This window comes from Sorex fumeus, unplaced genomic scaffold, assembly GCF_029834395.1.
Source record: "Sorex fumeus unplaced genomic scaffold, SorFum_2.1 ptg000030l, whole genome shotgun sequence".
Classification (NCBI taxonomy): Eukaryota; Metazoa; Chordata; class Mammalia; order Eulipotyphla; family Soricidae; genus Sorex; species Sorex fumeus.
The window spans coordinates 16204205-16225505 of record NW_026606087.1 but is presented as its reverse complement, the minus strand read 5'-3'; the positions used below and the strand labels follow the sequence as shown (position 1 = coordinate 16225505).

General features: G+C 54.3%; 1 protein-coding gene across 1 annotated transcript; it reads left to right on the top strand.

The window, feature by feature from the left end:
- The first annotated feature begins 1905 nt into the window (after positions 1-1905).
- PGAP2 (post-GPI attachment to proteins 2) lies at positions 1906-20269 on the top strand. The gene is given in 7 exon segments (XM_056116081.1): positions 1906-2210; positions 4460-4634; positions 17718-17810; positions 17812-17971; positions 18088-18194; positions 18843-18951; positions 19379-20269. Coding segments are annotated over 6 exon segments (765 nt in total). The 5' UTR covers positions 1906-2210; positions 4460-4469; the 3' UTR covers positions 19510-20269.
- Positions 20270-21301: the final 1032 nt, after the last annotated feature.

The window sequence follows — 21301 nt, the reverse complement described above, 5'->3', positions numbered from 1 at the left end:
TGATTGCTGAGCACAGAGCCAGGATTGCTCCAGTGCCCTGAGCACTGCCGGGTATGACCCCAAAACAAAACAACAAAACAAACCCAGAAAGAGATGACTCAGCTAGTAAAACTTTACTAATGACTCATTTGCTACCATGGAATCGTAAAAGACAGGGTGGAGAGAATTAAACGTGTAGAAGGCTGTAGCAATAGTACAGTGGGTAGGGCATTTGCTTTCACACGGTTGGTCTAGATTCAATCCCCAGCATCCCATATGGTCCCCCCCAAAAATGAGAAAGCAAGGAAAAAAAACACCCAAAAAGTAGAAATAGTTTTAAAAAGAAGACACCTTCTCTAGGCTTGAGGTAATCCTGGGTCCTCCACCCTGGCCTGGTCCATGACCGGCTTCACAGAGGTGTCTCGGCTCAGTGAATGAACAAGAATGAATGTGGGCCAGAGAGAGAGAACCCGGATTAAGGTGCATTGGCCTACTTCAATCCCCGGTGCCACATTGACCTCAGAGCAAAGCCAGGTGTGACTCTGGTGACCCCTGAACACCACAGGGATAGTCCTGGGGGTCCTCAGCACCATAGGATCCAAGCACCACCACCACCGCGTCCTCTGTCCCTAACACTCAACTGTCTGGCTGGGTTGAATCGCCAGGAACGGGCACTGCTGGGAGTTCTCTGCCACAAAAAAAAAAAAAAAAGGAGTGAATGCATGAAGTAGAGCAGGCTGATTAATCCAGTTTGAGCCCCACCTGCAAAATGATTATACTACCTGGTGGTATCAACTGTATATAATGATTAAGGGAACAATCTCAGAAGCCTACAGAGTAGAACCATCGTCCTGATATTTATTATCCGTGTAAGTAGATAACTTACCTTTTTCTGTTTAACATTAGTGAAATGGGGGTATTAGTAGTATTTACTAACTCTTAGGGCCAGTGCGATGGTACAGAGGGTAAGGTGCCTGCCTTACACACTGTGGATTGGCTTTGGTCCTGGCATCCCATATATTTTCCCGAGCACCGCCAGGAGTAATTCTTGAGTGCAGAGCCAGAAGCATCACCCAAAACCCAAACCCAAACCCCTGAGCATCATCCCAAAACAAAGAAAGAACGAAAAAAAAAAAAAAGGTTTCACTTCTCAATGTGTAGGTGGGTTTGAGTGGGGTAACACAAAATGCAGAAAAGGGGAAAAATAATAATAAAAAAAAAAACGCAGAAAAGTGGCTCACAGGCTCACATTAGACCGTGGGGGAAGGCGGGGAGGCACACCCCCGTGCCCGTGAAGTTCAGGAGCGCTCCTCGCGGTGCTCAAGGGACCATATACAGCGTCCAGGGGTCCATCCCGAGTTGACCAAGTGCAAGGCCTCAGCCCCTGGATTATCTCTCCTGCCTGGAATTTGTTTGCTTGGGGATCGAACCCCAATGTGAGCATTCATAGATGTGAAGCCCTCCCTGTCCCTGAGTTGCGTCCCCGCCCCCTCCGTGGGAATCTGAAAGGGGGAAATGCAGGTGACCATGTGCGGTCTGGCTAAGCGGGCACCCCCCTTAGCAGGTGCTCGGATAGCGTCGCGACGTGCTAGGAGACCGCGGTTCCGGGTCGCTGGGGGTGGTGCTCTGTGGGGGTCGACCTTCTCGGTGGGGTCCACCCGGGGCTGGAGGCTGGAGGACCGTGGGGCCAGGTGGGAAAGCACAGAGCGCCCTCTCCTGATCAGAGGCGGGAATGACCCATCCTCCCCGCGCCCCTGGACTGGCCCTGCTGGGGGAGGCACCTTCGGGGGCCGAGAGGCCTAAAGCTCATCGCTGCAGTGGGGGGCGTTTTGGGGGGCTCGGCGGCTGGCTCGGGGAGAGCAGGACGAGGCCCTGAGGAATTAATTTCCTGCTCTCTCAACAGGTGATGGCACGCGGCTGAGGTAAGGGGACAGCGTGGCTTATCCAGCGTGGTCCAGGCCAGGTGTCCGGGCCGCGGCCGGCGGGGCCGGGCAGGGGCGCGGGCAGGGAGGCCTGAGCCGGGAGGGGAGCCGCGCGGGGTCCGGGTCCGCAGGGGCGGGGCGGGGCGGGCCGGGGCGTCGCTTCCTCCCCGGGCCCCGCCTCCCCTTGCCGCTGCGACCCGCCCCTGCCGCGGCCCGGGCTGCCCCCGGGATTCCCCCACCCCACCCCACCCCAGCACCCCGCCCCCCACCCCCCTGCGCTGGCGCGGCGTCCTCGCTGCCACCACCTGGGTGAGTATGGAGATGGGTGTGCTGGGCCGCCGCAGCGACGCTTTGCAGCTCGGCCACGCGGTCCGGCCTCCGCAGGGCGGGGTGCCGCGCGCTGGGGTCCCGGGGCTTGTGCTGGCTGCGTGCTTTCTCCCCCTCCCCGGGCTCCTCCTCCGGGGCCTGAACTTGCTGGGGTTGAGCTTGCCCCCCACTCCGCAGGGACTTCTAGTCGGATCCCTTAGAGGGGATGGAGGGGAGGGGATGGAAATTGTGGGAGGACCAGTTGTGGGGGGCGGGGGGGTGGGTGGGGCGACTTGGAAGCCCATTGATTAATTTCGAACCGCATTCCGACCAGTGATCTTGAACAGTGTTCTTTTTAACCTCCCTGGGCCTCAGTTTCCTCCTCCGTAAAATGGAAACATACAGGCTCTCCAAGTACAAATGCTGGCCGAGCGGGGCCCCTAGAGCTAACTGGTAGGCACCCAGTAAACGTGGATTGCCACTGGCGGCTAAGCAGTGGAGAGAGTTTTGGAAATAAGAGCAGTTTTCAGCCAAGTCCCTAGGAGCAAGTTGGAACCGGCTAGTGCCAACAGCTGCCCTTGAGTAAGTGAGTTCCTTGTCCTGAGACCTGGGGACCGAATTGGAATGATCTTTTTAAGTCGCTAAGCCCACTTGCACAGCAGTGGAGACAGCCCAGAGTGGTCAGGTGTCTTGTCCAAGGTTACACAACTAAGAGGATAGCCAGGCAGACTCCTAAAAAGTGGAACAGAATGTTCCTCCAGAATCCTTATCACCCCCTGCCTTGGGCAGTGCCTGTTCACTCCGTTGGGGGGCGTGATGAGTGCTGAGGGATTGAGATGGAGGCTGGAAGTGGGGAGCAGGGGGAAGGAACCACGGCTGGGTTTGGTTTGAGTGTTCCCCTCTAAGGACCATGGAGAACAAAAGGTCCCATTTGAGGCTGACCCAAGGACCGTGTTTGATTTGGGAGGCTGAGCAGAATTGCTCCCCAGCCCCTCAGGGGACCCCGGGCCTCCAAAGAGAGAAAAAACTTGAGTGAGAACAGGCAGCCCGAGCAGCTTAACCATGTGCCAGGCCAAGCCTGGAGAGGCGTGTCCACCGGGCAGTCTTCTTCCGGCTCACCTGGGCGCTGGTTCTTCCTGAGGGTGGGAACCCAGGAGGTGGGGCTCTGGGAACTCAGACCTGAGGAGGGAGGCCCTAGATTCCAGTAGGGCAGGTTCCTTGAGGAACCTGGAGCCCGCCCTCTTTGGCCACTGGGAAGGCATTTCCTCTGGCTCAGCCGGTGGCTCTGGGGCACAGCCCTTCTCTCCATCTTGCCTTCTCCATTTCCACAGCGGGGACAGCCCCAATGGGTTTATCTGTCTAGGATTTGGTTTTCACCTTTCTTCCTCGGATGGACAAGCACCCTTCCTCTGTTCTCCCTGAGGCTGGCCTCGGAGGCCCGGATCTCTGGCAGGGAAGATGAGCCGTGCAGTGTGTATCCTGCAGGCCACGTGGCTGCCGTCTGCCAGCTCGTCCTTCTTTGTGTGACCCTGAGCAGCTTTCTCATCCCGGCTTGGCGTCAGCTTCTCTTCCATGCCCCTAAGGGGTCAGTGGGCTAGGATGGTGGAAGAGGACTGGCTCTTAGAGTCCTTTAGTTAAGCAGGGAGTCTCTGGAGTTGGGTAAACACGAGTGAACAGGTCTGGAAGCCTCCAGACCTCTCTCCTGTAAGTAGCAAACCCAAGCTAGCACCTGACCTCTCAGAGCACCTGAGGCCCTGGGCAGGGACATGCAGTGGGTGAAAATTCCACGAGCTTCCATGGAGTCCATGCGGGGCAGGCTGAGAGCACTTGAAGCCTGGGGAGAGACTGAAGATGCAAAAGGGCCCCGGGCCAGAACTGACAGGAGACCCTAAAACTTAGAGGCTGAGGCCTGGGGGAGGAGAAGGGCCATTCTGTCCACTAGGAGGTTTCAGGATTCACCTTAAAACAAGGGCAAGTGAAACCAGCTGCCATCGGCCATTCAGGTCAGTTGTAGAGAGAAGGATCCCGGCCAGTCAGGCTTCAATTTAGTACGGCTCATTTCCTTGATGTTTTCTCTGAAACTGGGGGACGAATGTTCACCTGAGGTTCAGATGAACATTTCATCTTTGTCATCCAGGACAGGAACTGGCCAAGCATAGGAGCTCGGTGAAGCTTAGGACTAAACTCAAGGGCTGGCTCGCTCCGTGCCCGCCCTGCTGCCTCAGGCCCTGACAGCACCACTCCATCCCCAGGTCCGACAAGATGTACCAGGTCCCTCTGCCGCTGGACAGGGATGGGACCCTGGTACGGCTTCGCTTCACCTTGGTGGCCCTGGTCACGGTCTGCTGTCCACTTGTCGCCTTCCTCTTCTGCATCCTCTGGTCCCTGCTCTTCCACTTCAAGGAGACTACGGCCACACACTGTGGGGTAGGGCTGGGGGAGTGGTGCTGGAGGGGGCCCGGATAACTCATACCCAGGCCCAGTTGGATCCTTCTTGAGTCTTTATCCTGTTGTTACAGGATTAGCCAACTTGTCATTGGGCATCAGGGTGGGGAAGGTGGGTGCGGTATGGAGAGTGCAAACACAAGTCTAAACAGTTGGCCTCCTGGAGCCCGGAGAGATGGCACAGCAGGTGGGACGCTCATCTTGGACATGGCCAACTCAGGTTCAGTCACTGGCACCACATGTGGTCCCCCGAGCCTGCCAGGAGTGAGCTCTGAGTGCAGAGCCAAAAGTAAGCCCTGAGCACCGCCGAATGTGGCCATCCCCTGCCCCAAAAAATTAGTCTTCCAGAGCCGAAAAGTACATTGCTCAAAACCGACCCAAGTTGGATCCCTGACATCCTATACAGTCTCCTGAGGTCTGTCCTGAGCGCTGCTGGGTGTGCGCCCAAAATCAGATGAAAGACAGAAAGAAAAAATTAGCCTCCCTCTATTTTCCATGGAGGTTACTGGGAATTGAGGGTCCCTAAAGTTGTGTAACTCCTAAATCCAGCACCTAATTCTTGTTCTTCGAAGGGTAGATTCAGGAGCCCCTGGGTTTGGCGAACATGGCAAACGCACAGACCTGGGCTAGGGAACATTTGGGACATTGGGGTTTGTGCCAGTCTCAATAGGAACGGGGCAGGGGCATCCATGGGGGATGCATGAGAGATTTTGTCTGTGCCTGTTTGGATGGGGACCTGATGACCTGCACAACATATTCTGGGCTAGAGCTGCCCTGTGAGGTTCTGTGCGAGGCGGTGTGCCCTCGGGATTGGAAGGTGGGGTGCCGGGTAAGGACAGCAGCTGGGGGCGTTCTCTCTCTGAGCATGTTAGAGCGAGTGAGGCATAGCCCAGCACCCTGTGTTTCCTCAGTTTCTCTGCCTGAAATGGGCTCGGCCCTTCCCATCCTCCTCCTCATCCTCAGAGCTAGTGCAGAGCTCCAGGTGGAGGGAGGAGACCAAGGGGGGTTGGGAAACATGAAGGGTGTGGAACAGAAAGAGATGGTCAGATTGGAAGGCAAGGCGGAAAGGCCTCTTGGTGGACAAGGGCTAGCTTGGGAGGGAGCTCGGGAGACCCCGAGCTCAGCTCCCACCTTCCTACCAAGGGCGCCTTGTCCATGAAAGGGCCGTGCCTCCCATGACCAGTAGTGCCTGGCTGACAGGACAGGGTGGAGACACTTGGTTTCGGTTCTTATAACATGAGCTCTTTTCTCTTCTGGATTTGTCAGTGGGTAAACATGAACTTTGAGCTGTGGGCAGCCAGTCTGATGAGGCCTGGGAACCACCAGAAATAATTAGGACTGGCAGGGCGGGGAGAACTCCAAGGGCAGCAGCACACGCTTTGTTTGTGGGAGGGCCTGGTTCCTTCTCTGACTCCTCAGGGTCTTTCCAGCACAGAGTGGGGCTGGGAGCCCTGCAGGGAGGGGAGATTCCTGCCATGCCTGATCCCCAGCACCACGCGTGCATTCACCAAAGTAAACGAGGATGGGAAGAAAAGGGGGAACCGGGTGATTGAAGGGGAAGGATCAGAAAGGGTCAGCCAGGCGCCTTGCCTAACCCAGTTCTCACCTATGAAAATCCGTCAGTTGTTCCTCTTATCCTTTTTGAGGGGGCCACACCTGGCGATGCTGAGGGGACCACATGGGATGCTGGGGATTGAACCTGGGTTTTCCACATGCAAGGCACGTGCCCTACCCGCTGTTCCCTACCCACAAGCGCCCTACTTTCTGGACTTTAGTTCCTCTTATCCTCAGCAGCTCCTGTTCATCCTATAGACCCCACTGAGCTGTGTCCTTTGAAGGCCTTGCACAGCCTCCCAAGGGACAGACTTAATCACCCTGTTCTCTGGGTGTTAGCACTCGCCGTGTTCTCTCAGTATGCTGTGTTCTCTGTCACCCAGGTTCATCACATCACTGTGTCTCGCTTCTCCACCTGTCTGGGAGCAATGTGTCTGAAATTCATTATTGGGTGAATAAATGAATAGGACAGCCCAGCCCAGAACCCTAGGAACAGGAAGACTTGGTAACTTGCAGTCAAAGCCCTTACAGAAAAGGCTGGCACCCCCTATGGCTGGCACCAAGGGCCAGTGGAATTAATAACGTCACAATTATAACTTGCCCAGTAGGACTAGAGAGATATCTTAAAGGGCCGAATACTTTGCCTGTGGGAGGCCTGGGTTTGATCCCAGTACTACACGGTCCTCTGAGTACTGCCAAGACCCGCCCCCAATTAAGATTATAACTTTTTATTTCCGTTGAGCTGGGAACTTGTAAATATATACCGTTTACCAACTGGGTATGGCCCCAAAACAGAAACATCCTCATTTACCTGACTAGTTCAGTTATTTTTGCCAGACTAGTTAGGGAGCTGAGGCATAGGTAGTTGAAGGAAGGTTTCTGGCTCCTCTGGGGCGAGATCAGGCCTAGTGATCCTGGGGCCATTTTTTTGTTTGTTTGGTTTTTGTGGTTTGGGCTTGCTCCTGCTCCTGTGGGGGCCCATGTGGTGTTCAGGATCAAACTGTAGGAATGAAATGCTCTCCAAGCCATCTCCCTGGCCCTTCCTGGGATCTTCTGTCCCTGCTTCCTGGCACCATCTCGTGGAATTCACCTGTGAATCTTTATTTATGCTTTGAACTCCCACCCAGATTGTCATAGGAATGGCCAACCCTAGGAATAAAATTTGTAATCTTAATCCAACATATCTGTAATCATTATTGCTTGCTGTTTTTGTTTTTGGGCCACATCCGGCAGTGCTCAGAACCCCTGACTCAGGGGTCACTCCTGGTGGAGCTCAGGGGACCATGTGGACTACCAGGGATTGAATCAGGGTTGACTGTGTGCAAGCCAAATGCCCTACCCACTGTACCATCGGTCTGGCCCCATTATTATATTTTTAATCTGGTCATGCTTTTTGTGTGTGTGGTGGTGGTGGTGGTGGGGTGGGGGGGGGGTTTGTCCCAAGTGGTGTTCGGGAGTTCCAGAGATGCCACCAGAGGTTCTCGGTCAGTTGGGTATTTGGTTCAGTTCTAAGGCCCAGGGATTCGATGCTGCTCAGGTCTGTAGCGTGGGGGAACCCGGACCTCGTGGGACACTGTGGTGATTCTGGGAGCCTCCAGGGCTGCGCCTGGCAATGCTGTGGGGGCCATGGGACACCAGGAGTTAACCCTGGGTTGGGTGCCTGCGAGGCATTCTCCCTAACTGCTGTACTATCTCCTGGCTCCTGCATTTGGGTATTCTTATTTTATTGGTGGCTCCAACTTCTCCAGGTGGAGTTTTCACTTATTGGGGGATGGGGGAATTGGCTCACACCTGGTGGTGGTTAGGGGCTATTCCTGGCTCTCTGCTCGGGAGTGAACCCTGGCAGTGTTCAAGGGACCATATGCAGTGCTGGCTGGGGATTAGAACCAGTGGGGATTAGAACCTGGATCAACTTCATGCCAGGCAAGTGCCTTACATTGTCTTCCCCAGCCCCTCCCCACATGTAGCACTGTAGCACTGTCCTCCTGTCGTTTATCAATTTGCTCGAGCAGGCACCAGTAACGTCTCCATTTTGTGAGACTTCTTGTTACTGTTTTCGGCATATCGAATATGTCATGGGTACCTTGCCAGGCTTTGCCGTGAGGGCAGTATACTCTGGTAGCTTGCCAGGCTCTCCCAGAGGGATGGAGGAATCGAACCTGGGTCGGCCCACGTGCAAGGAAAATGCCCTACCCGCTGTGCTATCACTCCAGCCCATATGTATAATTAGATAACCTTGTCTATGCTTGCACAGCCCAAATGATAGAGAACTTTTCTCCGGGCAACTCATTCCAAGGAGTTTTACATTTTTATTTGGGGGGGGGGAGGGATTTTAGGCCAGGGTGTGTGTGTGTGTGTGTGTGTGTGTGTGTGTTGGGGGGAATGGGGGGACTTAGGGACTTTTCCTGGCTCTGTGCTCAGAAGTGACCCCTGGTGGTGCCCCTGAGACCATGCATGTAGTACTGGGGCTCAGCTCAGCTGCATCCAGGTGCCTTAATCCCTCTAAGGAGCTTCGGTCACAGACAGTTCCAGTACTTCTAGTGCACATAAACTTACTTTCTGGTAAGTATCCACTTCAGCCTTGGCTCTGCTCTGGGAGTCTTTGAACTCTTCTTTCCTCCTGGATTGAAGCCAGCCCTGCAGAGATGGGAAGGGAGTTATGGGAGAAGGGTTCCGGAGTCTCTTCTTCTGTGTCAGACAGCACATGTTTAGCTGGACTTGGCCTGTTGGTTTCTGTCCTCCCAGTGCTGGGCCTTGACACGGCAAACACATAACACATTCCCTCCTGACGCCGTCAGAGCCACGACCCCAAGGAACAGGGTCTGCACAGTGCAGGCTGCCTGGATCCCTCACATTCTGGCTGGCATAAAGATCGCTTTACCTGGGAAGCCTGGTGTGTGTGTGTGTGTGTGTGTGTGTGTGTGTGTGTGTGTATGTGTAGTGAGGGTGGGAAGCCTGGTGTGTGTGTGTGTGTGTGTTTGGTGTTTGTGTGTGTGTGTGTGTGTGTGTGTGTGTGGTGAGGTGGAACCCAGACCCTGGGCTTATCAGGATTACCTATGTACATGAGCAGTCCTGGGGGCTCAGAACCTCATTTAAAACCTCATGCTTACCCTGGGTTTTTTTTAAGTCTCTGGCCACTTGCTAGACCCTCTTCTCATCAGGGATCCAAAACAGCTGCACCCTCAGCATCACTCCAGTGCATGCAGACAGCACCAGGGTTCAAACTCACTGCCATCCACTTACCTTACGTCCTTGTGTAGCTCTCTCTTGCTCAGGCATTATGGGGGAAGTGTTGGACCACACTGATGGTGCTTTTAGGGCTGTTCCTGCTCAGTGTTCAGGACTCACCCTCAGAGATGCTCAATGCCACCCCCCCAACATCCATCCCCCACCCCCCATACTTCTCCCCACAAATCTCCCAGGATCACTGGGGCACAGCCCTCAGGAAAATCCCTCCCCCATCCCTGGCAAGGAAGCCGCTGTGGGCTGACCTCCTCCACTATCTCTTCTTACCTTTGCAGAGTGTTCTGGAATTATGACATGGCCTTGTTCTGGGAAGGCTGTGTGCCTGGGCAGGCAGGGAGATCCGGGCTCTGTGGGCGGAAGGGCAGGCCCTGGAGAGCTGGGGTGGAACTGTCTCAGAGCAGGCTCAGTCTCACTAGAGCCCTCAGCCCAAGCCCCGGATCCTCCAGCACCCAGTGTGAGTGTTTCTTAGTGGCCCCCGCCTCCCAGCCCCTTGCCCTGTTCTCAGACTCTGAGTGAGACTCGAGGCCCACCCCTCCCACCCCCCGGGGTGTCCCTCCTAGAGGAGGTCTGAGTCAGAGCGGGAGGTTGCATCCTGGACTACTCCAGTGAGAAGTGCATCTGTCTGCTCCTCAGAGGGGAGTCCGGCTTAAAGATGGACAGTTTGGGTGGGGGGTAGGGATTGGGCGGAGGAGGGGGCAGAGGAAGAAGGAAACAGAAGCAGCCGAGCCCCCTGGGTCCCGGTCCCGTCCCTTCTGGGCCTCCCCCAGCACAGCAGGCTCAGACTGTGAGGGGTTGAGTTGCCCATGAATTCCTGATGTTCCCAAGTCTGGGATTGGGTGGTGTGGGCCTCTCGAGAGGAAAGAAAAGAGGGTGAGGGGCTCTGTACTGGACCCTGGGGCCTTGGCAGAGTGGGCACAGCCAGCCTGAGGCTTGGCTCGCTCTAAGCCCGGGGGCGTGATAACTGGCAGCCTGTGGTCCCAGTAAAATAGATTTTTGGGGTTGGGTTCTCCCACTGTTCCTAGTTGGACTTGGGTGAAGAGCAGGAATGTGGTCAGACAGGGTCAGTGGACGGGCTCGGGCCAGGCTGAGCTGAGATGGTTCTTTGTCTTGGTGACTTGGCCTAAAGCTTCCTTGACTCGGGGCTTCAGACTCTCAATGGCAACAGGTTTTGATCTGGCACAGTGCTGGGCCTTGGTTCCTGTTCTTGTACAATGGGAATAACAATCCTCCCACCTCTGGCCCCTCTCCTCGTGGGTATGAGGGACGTGACGACAAGGTGGCCTGTCATGCTCCTGCCCGCAGGCTCCCGGAGTCTCTTTGCCCCAGGTCAAGAGCAGGCCAAGCGGATGCGGGTTTCAAAGCCTTTTCTGCTCACTCCGCAGACCTCTGCTGCTCTGCCTCCTTCCTCCCGCGCCGCTTTCTCTTCCATCCTCTTTTTTCCCTCTTTCCCCTTTTGCTCTTTCTACTCTGACTCTTCCCTTGGACTCTGACTTCCCTTGGACTCTGAGGGGTCAGCTTCGGAACTGGACTCTGAGGGGTCAGCTTCGGAAAAGGCCACACTTGTCCCTGGCCCAGGGATCCCACCAGGCCCCACGTGTGTCCTTCGCCCTCCCTGGGCACCACTCCCTACAGGATGTTCTCTGCGGCCTCCCAGCCCCTGGACCCCGACGGGACCGTGTTCCGGCTCCGCTTCACGGCCATGCTCTGTTGGGTCATCACTTTCCCCGTGTTCGGCTTCTTCTTCTGCATCATCTGGTCCCTGATGTTCCACTTTGAGTACACGGTGGCCACTGACTGTGGGGTGAGTGCAATGGGTCAGGGCCAGTTCAGGCAACGGCGATAAGAGTATAATGAAGTATAAGGCACGCGCGCGCCCACGAGAGAGAGAGAGAGAGAGAGAGAGAGAGAGAGAGAGAGAGAGAGAGAGCAGGAGGCAGAGAGGGGAGAGGGAGAGATAGCAGGGGACATAGCAAGAATTAGAGGGTTCTTTGCAGGGGAAGGACCCCAAAAAAGTTGAGTCCAAGCACCCAAAGTAGAAAGGGTTATAGAGAATGCAGATGGAGCAGAGGGGGAGTATGAAAAGGAAGGGGAGGGAAAATGGCAAGAGAGACCTTGAGAGGAAGGAGGGAGCGGGAGCAGGACGTGGGTGGAGGGAAAGCCAGGACTGAGGCGCTGAGATACATTCAGGAGTCGGAAGTAACGGGTTTAGCGGCGCTTTTCTCAGGGCGAGGCTTAACCATTGCACTCCGGATGTGCTGACCCTGTGATTTCCCCAAACGTGGGAAATTCGACTGCTTAATTTGTGGACATGAGGAACTGCGTTCACTAAGTCCCCTCAGAAACAAAGAAGTGATGGCTTCTTTTAAGCTCAGTGGGGCTCTGACTTTGGGGAACTCTGAACCCCACCCAGGGATCTTCTAGCTTGGATCACTAATAGCCCAAGATCTACTGGGGGATCTCTCCGGTACTCAGGGCTGTGCCAGCTGGAAGCCTCGGTGCACTTCTTAGCCCCTGGAGCAGCCCACGAGGCCTTCGCTCCAAAGGTTGAGGTTCTGTGTCAGGGGTGTGGGACTGACTTGCTCTTAGCTTCTTGGGGGACAATCCTAAGGGCTAGAGAGATAGTACAGTAGACAAGGTGCTTGCTTTGCACACCACTGATGCCAGCTTAATCCCAGGTACTGCATAGGGATCCCTGAGCATTGGTAGTGATCCCAGAGCACCAAGCCTGGAGTAAGCCCTGAGCACCGCTGAGTGTAGCCCAAATCCATCCTTCTCCTCCCCGCAAGAGAGAGAGTTCGAGAAACAGGCATTCACAGTTCAATGAAATGGGGTTCCTGGAGAAAAAAAGATGCAAGGAACTTGGGCCTAGAGAAAGCATCTACATCCAGCTTGGATTCTGGGGAAGGCTTCCTGGAGGAAGTGGCATTTTTGCTGTGGAGATAACGAAGGAGCTTTGTGAATGCCAGCTGACAGATTCTGGTTTTATCCAGAGATCAGATATTAAGCAGGAAAGCGACTTGATTAAATTTGTGCTTGGATGATCATTTGGGGGCCCAGAGTAATAGCAGGGCACTTGTCTTGTACCTGGTTAGACTCAGGTTTGATCTCCAACACCCCATAGAGTCCCCTGAACCCGCCAGGAGTGATCCCTAAGCACAGAGCCAGGAGTTAGCCGGTTTGGCCCCCCGCACACAAAAATGATCATTTTGGGGTGCCAGAGAGATAATACAAGGGAAGGCACTTGCCCAGCATGCTGCCTACATTAGTTCAATCCCCAGCTCCCCTTAGGGCCCCCAAGCACCACCAGGGGTCACTCCTGAGCACAGAACCAGGAATAGCCTTTTGTTCTTTCGTTTTGGGGCCACACCTGGCCTCGTTGATGCTCAGGGGTTGCTCCTAGCTCTGTATTCAGATATTACTCCTGGTGGTGCTTGGGGGACTGTATTGGATGTTGGGGATCAAACCCAGGTGAGCGGCATGCAAAGCGAGCACCCCATCTCCTGTACTATTGTTGCTACAACCCCCAGAACCAGGACTAGCCTTGAACACCCCTGGGTTTGGCCCAGACACCGCTACCCCCACCGTCTCCATCACATAATTGAAAAGAAGACAGTTTGGGGCCCCGAATAGGAGCAGGTTTAGGGGCTGAGGGGGAGAGTGGAGCCCCGTGGGGAGGCCAGAGCTAGCAGGAAGACCAGATCTCAGATGGAGACTCTCGAGATAAAGAAGGGATGGGATCCACAGAACAGTAACAAGTAGAAATGACAAGAATGGGGGTTTTTGTTCGCTGGCAGGGATGGGGCAGTAGCTTCAACAGAAAAGTCTATTACCAGGGAGGTAGCACAAAGGCCTAAAGTGTGAGCCTGGGTTCACTGTGCAGCAAGGCATGGCCACCTTAGCACCACCAGAGGTGCCCCATGGCCTCCACCACCCCCAGGGAGGATCCCCCTCTCCCCACACCCCAAGGAAAAAAGGTAAGAAAATTCATTTTTAATTTCAAGGAAAAACATTAATTTTTTTTTTTTTGACGGCCAGAGAGATAGTACAGGAGTTAAGGCACTTTGCCTTGCATGAGGCTGACCCCGTTAGCTTTTCAATTTCATTTTATTTTATTTATTTAATCTTTTTTGCCACACCCTGTGGTGCTCAGGGGTTACTCTGGCAGTGCTTGGGTGACCATATGGGATGGCTGAGATCAGACCCTTGCACGGTCAGCCACGTGCAAGGTAAATGCCCTATCATGGTCCTATTTCTCCAGCCCCTCAAGGGGATTTTTGGTGCTCAGTCTATTGAACTACATTTTCAATCTTCAGCGTACTCTTGGGGGAAAGAAAGCCTCAGGTGACAGTGAGGCTTGGAGGCCACTCCCAGCAATGCTCAGATGTACTATTATGTATTTTGTGTACTATTATGTGGTGCCAGGGAGCAAATCCAGACCTCCCGCATGCAAAGCCTATGACCTCAGGGAACTCTTATCTAAAGCCAAAGGAATGAATCCCTATTGTTGAAATCTGCTGGGGCTATCGTAGGGACCTTTATGCTATGTGAATTTCTTATGTATTCTACACGAATCTACTGAGCCATCAACTCAGCACTCCTGGGGAGATTTGGGGTGTGCCCTGTACCTGGTCTCTGAGAGTTCCTGGTGCTGCTGGTGGCTGACACGTAGGTGAGTGGGAACTTGTGTTTTGGAGGGGGGCATCTGCCTTATTTTTCACTCTGTGTGTGTGTGGGGGGGGGGGTTGTGTCCGTGTGAGAGAGAGGGTGTGATGAGAGAGACAGTTCCTATTCTTGGATCGTGCCTCCACCCCACTCTGAGATGACTTTATGAGGAGAGGAGCGGCAACCCTGGGGCCCTCATTCTCTCTTCCTCCCGAGACCTTCTCCCAGCTCCAGCATCTCTACCCGGTTTTCCAGCATCCACCAGGACTTGGGACCCTGCGTGCTTGTTCCTCTCCCTGCCAAGTGTTGGTTGGATGCTGGTTCTTATTCTCCTTAAAGTAGCTGAATAGGGGGCTGGAGTTTTCAGGATAAATACCCAGGGTAATGGAGGCCACACAGCCCTCGACCCTTCCTCAGGGGCCCTACCTGGAGAGGAAGAATAAGTGAAGCAAGAAGGCTTGCATGTCTCTGAGAGTTGGAAGCGCTGAGTGCATGCTTTGCAGGCTGGGGGCCTGGGCTCAATGCCTAGCACATATTTTTCCCCAAGAACCACCAGGGTGACTCTAGAACCCAGAGTAGCCTCTGAGCATCACTAGGTAGATGATCCCCCTCAACAAAAGAAAACAACAACAACAACAACAAAAAGGAAGTGTTTGTTGAAGGTGTGATTCCCCCTCCCCCCCCACCTCGTTCCTCTTGTACAGACCTTCCTGTGTTCAGCAGGCACACAGCTCTCTTTGCTATTTGCAGGCTTCACAGGGAAATGTGTTTTCCTAAGCCATCCGTGGTTGGTGCAGATGTTTTGCACACATGCACTTAGTGTCACCCTCTCTTCAGAGAGGAGAATTGACTTGCTCAAGGTCCCCCAGCTGGGATGCAGACTCAGGTTTATGTAACTCAAAAGCCTCCAGGGCCCTCTGGCTTGTTACTCAGTGTGCATATCTGAGCCCGTGCCTCTAGCCATGGCCTTGACAGTTGTGCTCTTCTTCAGTGCTAAGGAGATTCTATCTTCTTTTCTCTGTAGGCTGTGAAGTCCCTGCATGGTCCTCCCAGGCCTACCTTGCCCAGGGGACTGCTTCCTTCCTGGCTCACCTTCCTACCTCTCCATTCAGCAGTTCTCTACTGGAAGAAAGGGATCTGCCTGAACTCTATCAATTTAGAAGAGTGCTTTTCTTTTTTCTTTCTTCCTTCCTTCCTTCCTTTTTCTCTTCTTTCCTTCCTTTCTTTCTTCCTTTGTTCCTTTCTATCCTTCTTTCTTTCTTCCTTCCTTTGTTTCTTTCTTTCTTCCTTTTTCCTTCCTTCCTTCCTTCCTTTTTCCTTCCTTTCTTTTTCTTCTTTTTCTTCCTTTCTCTTTCCTTCCTTCCCTCTTTCCTTTCTTCCTTTCTTTCTTCCTTTATTCCTTCTTTTCTTTCTTTTCTCTTTCTTTCCTTCCTTCCTTTCTTTCTTTCTTTCTTTCTTTCTTTCTTTCATTTTGTAGATCACCCCTAGCAATGCTCAGGCATTACTCTTGGTTCTGTGCTCAGGGATTACTCCTGGCAATGCACAGGGAACCATATGGGATGCCAAGGATTGAACCTGGGTCAGCTATGAGCAAGGCAAATGCTCTACCCATTGTCCTATGGTTCTGGCCCTAGAAGAGTATTTTTATTTATTATTATTGATAGTAATTATTATTACTATTATGTAATGTCAGGGATTGAATCCTGGTCTCACGCATGCCAGGTGTGCACTTTGTTCCTGAGCCACACCCCTGACCAAGAACCTGTGTCTGAAGCCCAGTGCCTTCAGAGTCAGTACAAGGTTCTTCCCTCACTGGGTTGTTGGGCTTGGCACTAATTCTGGCTCTTGCTGAAGTTTTATTTATTTATTTTGTTTGTTTTCTTTTTGTTTCTTGCTGACATTTTTTAAAAAGCTCACAGAAGTGTAGGTAACAGAACGGTGGCGTTTGCAGTCCTGGAGTTAGGTGGAAATGCAGATTCTCAGAATCCAGACCTGTATTCTCTTACCAGCCGCAGAGAGTTAGTGAGTTGTATGTGTGTTCAGAGTTTGCGAGGCTGGGGGTGTTGCTCAGTCATAGAGCACATGCCTTCATGTATGAGACTCATAAAGTTTTTTAAAAAACAAAAGTGGTGAGGGGGTGAAGTGATAGTACAGTGGGTAGGGCATTTGCCTTGTTTGTGGCCGACCTGAATTTAATCTTGTACCCTTTATGGTTCCCTGAGCACAGAGCCAGGAGTAAGCCCTGAGCACTACTGGGTGTGACCCAAAAGAAAAAAAAATTTTTTTCTTTTGATTTTTCGGTCACACCTGGTGATGCACAGGGGTTACTCCTGGCTCTGCACTCAGGAATTACTCCTGGTGGTGCCCGGAGGACCCTATGGGATGCTGGGAATTGAACCCAGGTTGGCCGTATGCAAGACAAACACCCTACCCGCTGTGCTATTGCTCCAGCCCCAAAATAATTTTTTTTAATTTAAAAATTCTTTAAAAGGGAGGAGGGCAAGAGATGGTTCATAGGGCTGAAGTGCATACTTTGCATGCCAGAACAGTACCAGGTAAGGCCCTGGTGACCCCGGAGACTGCTGGGTTGGTAAACTGAAACTCTGGGCTCGTGAAGCTGGGTTGACTATCACTGGGGTTGACCCCTGGTCCCTCTGAGCACTGCTTGGATGAAGATGAAACCGTTGAGAAGCACTGCTCTAGACCTCCGAGTCAGAGATCGTCTTTTCACGTGTGTCTGTGCCCGCGTAACACTGCTGTTCTCCCTCAGAGTCTCTCACCCGTCCATCCTCGCAGCTGTATTCGTGCCTCTTCCTCCCTCGGCCTTAAGCAGCAACGCTGCAGTTCCATGTGGGGGCCAGGGCGCTGCTGGTTTTTGTTAATTGCGCCACATTCAAGTGTGAACCACGCACTGACGTCAAGGTGTTGAGGAACAAAGGATCCCAGGCACTGAGGGATGCCTAAGAACAGGGTCATTCTCTCAGACTCTCCCAGGATCTCACGGTGGTTCTGCACCCACCCCCCCAAGCCCCCTCCCCCACCATCTTGGCACATGTGCCCGGAAGAACACACGTTGCTTGGAGCAGCCAGAGGAACAGCTCGGCCAGGCAGTGAATGCAGCACTGTGCCAGAAGCAAGCACAGATGGCCTGTGACTCTGCTCGGTCCTTGGGAATGCATTGGGGGCCCAGGGCTCAGGGAACTTCCCACAGGGCCTCGTGGAGGAAGGTTCTGGGCTCTGAGAGCCTCTGGGCCTGCCAGCAACTCGCTCAGCCACCTGGCAGTGCTCTGGGGAGGGAGACTGAGAAAGAAGCACCCGACTTGCTCCAGCACCAAAGCTGGGCTGGGAATGAGATTCATGTTTGGGGGGAGGGGGGCCTACCCGCAGCCAGGGCCAGGGCCAGGGCCAGGGTCACACAGGGACATGGCAGCTCCTGGGGCTGGAAGGGGGACGTTCTGGAAGGGGGATGTTCTGGAAGGGGGATATTCTGGAAGGGAGCCAGTGAAGCAGAGGCGTTAGGGCCCGGAAGCTTTGCCAGGAGAGGAGGATTGCGAGGCGGGCAGGGGTGCCCGGGGCTGCCACTCACCAGCCGCGACTCTCTAGGTGCCCAATTACCTGCCGTCGGTGAGCTCGGCCATCGGCGGGGAGGTGCCCCAGCGCTACGTGTGGCGCTTCTGCATCGGCCTGCACTCGGCACCCCCGCTTCCTGGTGGCCTTCGCCTACTGGAACCACTACCTCAGCTGTACCTCCCCATGTCCCGGCTACCGCCAGCTGTGCCGCCTCAACTTCAGCCTCAACGTCTTGGAGAATGTCGCGCTGCTCGTGCTCACCTACGTCTCCTCCTCCGAGGACTTCAGTGGGTGCCAGGGGGAGGAGGGGGGCGGGGCCGGGGGAGGGCCCGGGGGAGGATCTCCTAAGCGCAGCCTCGCCCTCCCTCGGAGTTGGGGGGTCACCCACCCTCTCTCGTTCCAGCCATCCATGAGAACGCTTTCATTGTATTCATTGCCGCCTCCCTTGGCCACATGCTTCTCACCTGCATTCTCTGGCGGCTGACCAAGAAGCACACAGTAAGTTACGAGGTACGGTTGATCCCGACTAGGGCTCCCAGACACCCAGAGGACCATCAGTGACACCCGTCCTCCAGGTGTGGGCAGCGGGGAGGTGGTACCTGGTATTCTCGTGGGGAATCGAGCTGGGGTTGAGGGCTAATGGAGGGAGCTTGCCTGGCATCCTGGGCTATGTGGATAGTGTGGGAGGGAACTGGCAGCGAAAGTAAAGAAAGTCAAGAGGGGCTGGAGATAGCACAGTGGGTAGGGCGTTTGCCTTGCACGTGGCCGACCCGGGTTTGATTCCCACTATCCCATATGATTCCCCCGAGCACTGCCAGGAGTAATTCCTGAGTGGAGAGCCCTATGCATTGCCGGGTATGACCCAAAAAGCTAAAAAAAAAAAAAAAAAAAAAGAATTAACATGCAGGGACTGGTCTGTTGGGAACTCAAATCACACTGTCCGCCCTTTCTCTCCTCCCCCCAATCTCTGGAGCTCTGGGGTGGGTGGGTGACTCTCTCCCCACTGAGCAGGCAGGCTGGGGATCCCACAGCTCCTCAGCCCCCAGATACAGGGGGTGAACATGCTCTTATCCCTCGGGAGGAGCTGGGGCTGGGAGTGGGGGCTGCCCCCCTCCAGAGCCGACAGGTTGCAGGCCGTTCACTCAGCCCGTCCTCTAGGACCGTAAGTCTTACAACTGGAAACAGCGGCTCTTCATCATCAACTTTATCTCCTTCTTCACGGCGTTGGCTGTCTACTTTCGGCACAACATGTATTGTGAGCCCGGAGGTGAGGCCAGGAATGGTTGAGATTCCCCTCCCCTCCTTATTATAATTTTTTTTGGAGGGGTGATAGGGGCTGCAGGTGATCATCCTGTAGGGGATTCATACCTGCAGCCTATCGCCCCAGCCACTTATTTCCTACCATGAATATGGTCTGGGCTGTGGCTGCCACGGTGTTCCCTGGGGAGGGGTGTGATGATGGTAAGTTATCCCAAGACCCCTGGGAAGTGGTGGTGGCAGGAAGCTCATTGTCCTATTTCTTTTTTTTTGGGGGGGGGGTGGGAGATGCAGGGGAGGTGGAGGCATACCCAGCAGTGCTCAAGCCCACCCAGCGGAGCTCAAAGGACCATACAAGAAGGGGTGCTAGAATTGCGGCTGGGTCGGCTGTGTGGCTGTGGCCCCCTCACTGCTCTGTTTCTTGGTCCTCACCACAGTGTACACCATCTTCGCTGTCCTGGAATACACTGTTGTTCTAACGAACATGGCGTTTCACATGACGGCCTGGTGGGACTTCGGGAACAAGGAGCTGCTTATTACCTCCCAGCCTGAGGAAAAGCGATTCTAAACCCGTCTCATCTGCCAAGGAAGAGGAAGAGGAGGAGAAGGAAGTGGAAGAGGAAGGAGGTCCACTGCCCAGAACTAGAAACAAGAGTTCCCTCGGGCCTTCCCTACCCAGAGTCCCTTCTGCGCCCCGTGGGAGCTGGGGGAGGGGACACTGAGCACAAGGCCTGCCCCAGCCCTGCTGGCCGCTCCCTCAGCCTCCTCGTGGGACAGGGGCTTTCAGGCCACATCCCTGTTCCTGGAGACGCCCCAAGAAGCTGAGCTAGCAGCAGGGCTCCACCCTCTGGTGCTAAAAAAAAAGTCCTGAGGTTCAAACCACCATCCGGTTCTTGGCCTTAACATAGCCACCCTCACTGAGGTCAGGGACCACCGAGCAGTGGCCATCACCTGAAAACCGCAGCCACTTCTCCTCACAGGTCATTCATGTGACTGATATGCCTCTCGGTCCACTGTGCACGACCAGGCCGATGGCTGCAGGCCCCACTCAAGCTGCCAAAGGCCCTAGTCCTGACTCTGTCTCTTGAATTTGTTGTTTCCCCTTCTCTGAGCCCCTGGGTGTCCCTGTGGATGACACCGGGCAGGCAGGCTCTGGCTTCCAAGGGTTGGATGTCACCCTGTGTAGGTGGTATTGTATACCCACCGGATGTCCTGCTCAGAAAAATCACTTGGAGGGGCCAGAGTGATAGTACAGCAGGGAGAGCATTTGCCTTGCTCACGGTCAACCCGGGTTCCATCTCTGGCATCCCATATGGTCCTCCAAGCACCATGAGGAGTGATTCCTGAGCACAAAGCTGGGACCACCAGGTGTGGCCCCAAAACCAAAAAAAATAAAATAAAAAGAAAGAGAAAGCAGTTGGAAGTATGTATTGCCCTTCCTTCCTGAGATCTCTGGCTTAGTTTTTCTTTGCAAAGGAGTGGGGTAAAGGGGTTAAGGTTCCAACCCCAAAATGCGCTCCCTGGTTCCCCCCACACACACCTTCCCCATCCTCCCTGCTACCCCATGCCCTGAACTCTTTCGATTGTACTTTTTTTTTTTTTTTTTTGCTTTTTGGGTCACGCCCGGCGATGCTCAGGGGTTACTCCTGGCTCTGCACTCAGGAATTACTGCTGGCGATGCTCAGCATATGGGATGCTGGGATTCGAACCTGGGTTGGCCGCGTGCAAGGCAAACGCCCTCCCCGCTGTGCTATTGCTCCAGCCCCGATTGTACATTTTATTTTAAAGAGAGTTTTTTTTCCCCCCCAACAGTCTGAACTAGGTTTGCTTCTCTTTGGCTTTGGCCTTGTTTCTCTAATGGAGTTGAGGTGAGGGAGTCAGTCCATGGGAGGCTGGGAGTCCACGTACTGCCCACCTCCCTTATACTGGGAGCCCTCTGGGCACCCCTTCTCCTTTTCTGGGCAGCAGGAGTGGCCAAGCTATCCCTGTAATGACTCAGTGCTGGATGGTGGGATACCTGGGAGAGACGTGGCTCATGGCAAAGGCTTGGCAAGGTCCTCAGTTCTGCTAATCAAGGCTGGTCCTCGTGGGGGCAGAAGAGGAGTGAGGCCCCTTGGCTGGGCTGCACCTGCCTGCAGTGAGCCTGAGCATCATCCTGGGTCCACTCTCCTCCCGCTTCGCATCCCTCCAGAACCTGTGGCTGGGCCTGCAGCAAGACTGGTCCCTCCAAGGGAGCCTGGGAGCTTTGTTAGGGAAATTGGGAGGTGGGGGACCACAATGAAGCCTATTGTCTCCTGTCCCCTCTTAGAGGAAACAAAAGACTCCCAGTCTCTGGGGAGCCCCAGCCTCGGATGGCCCTG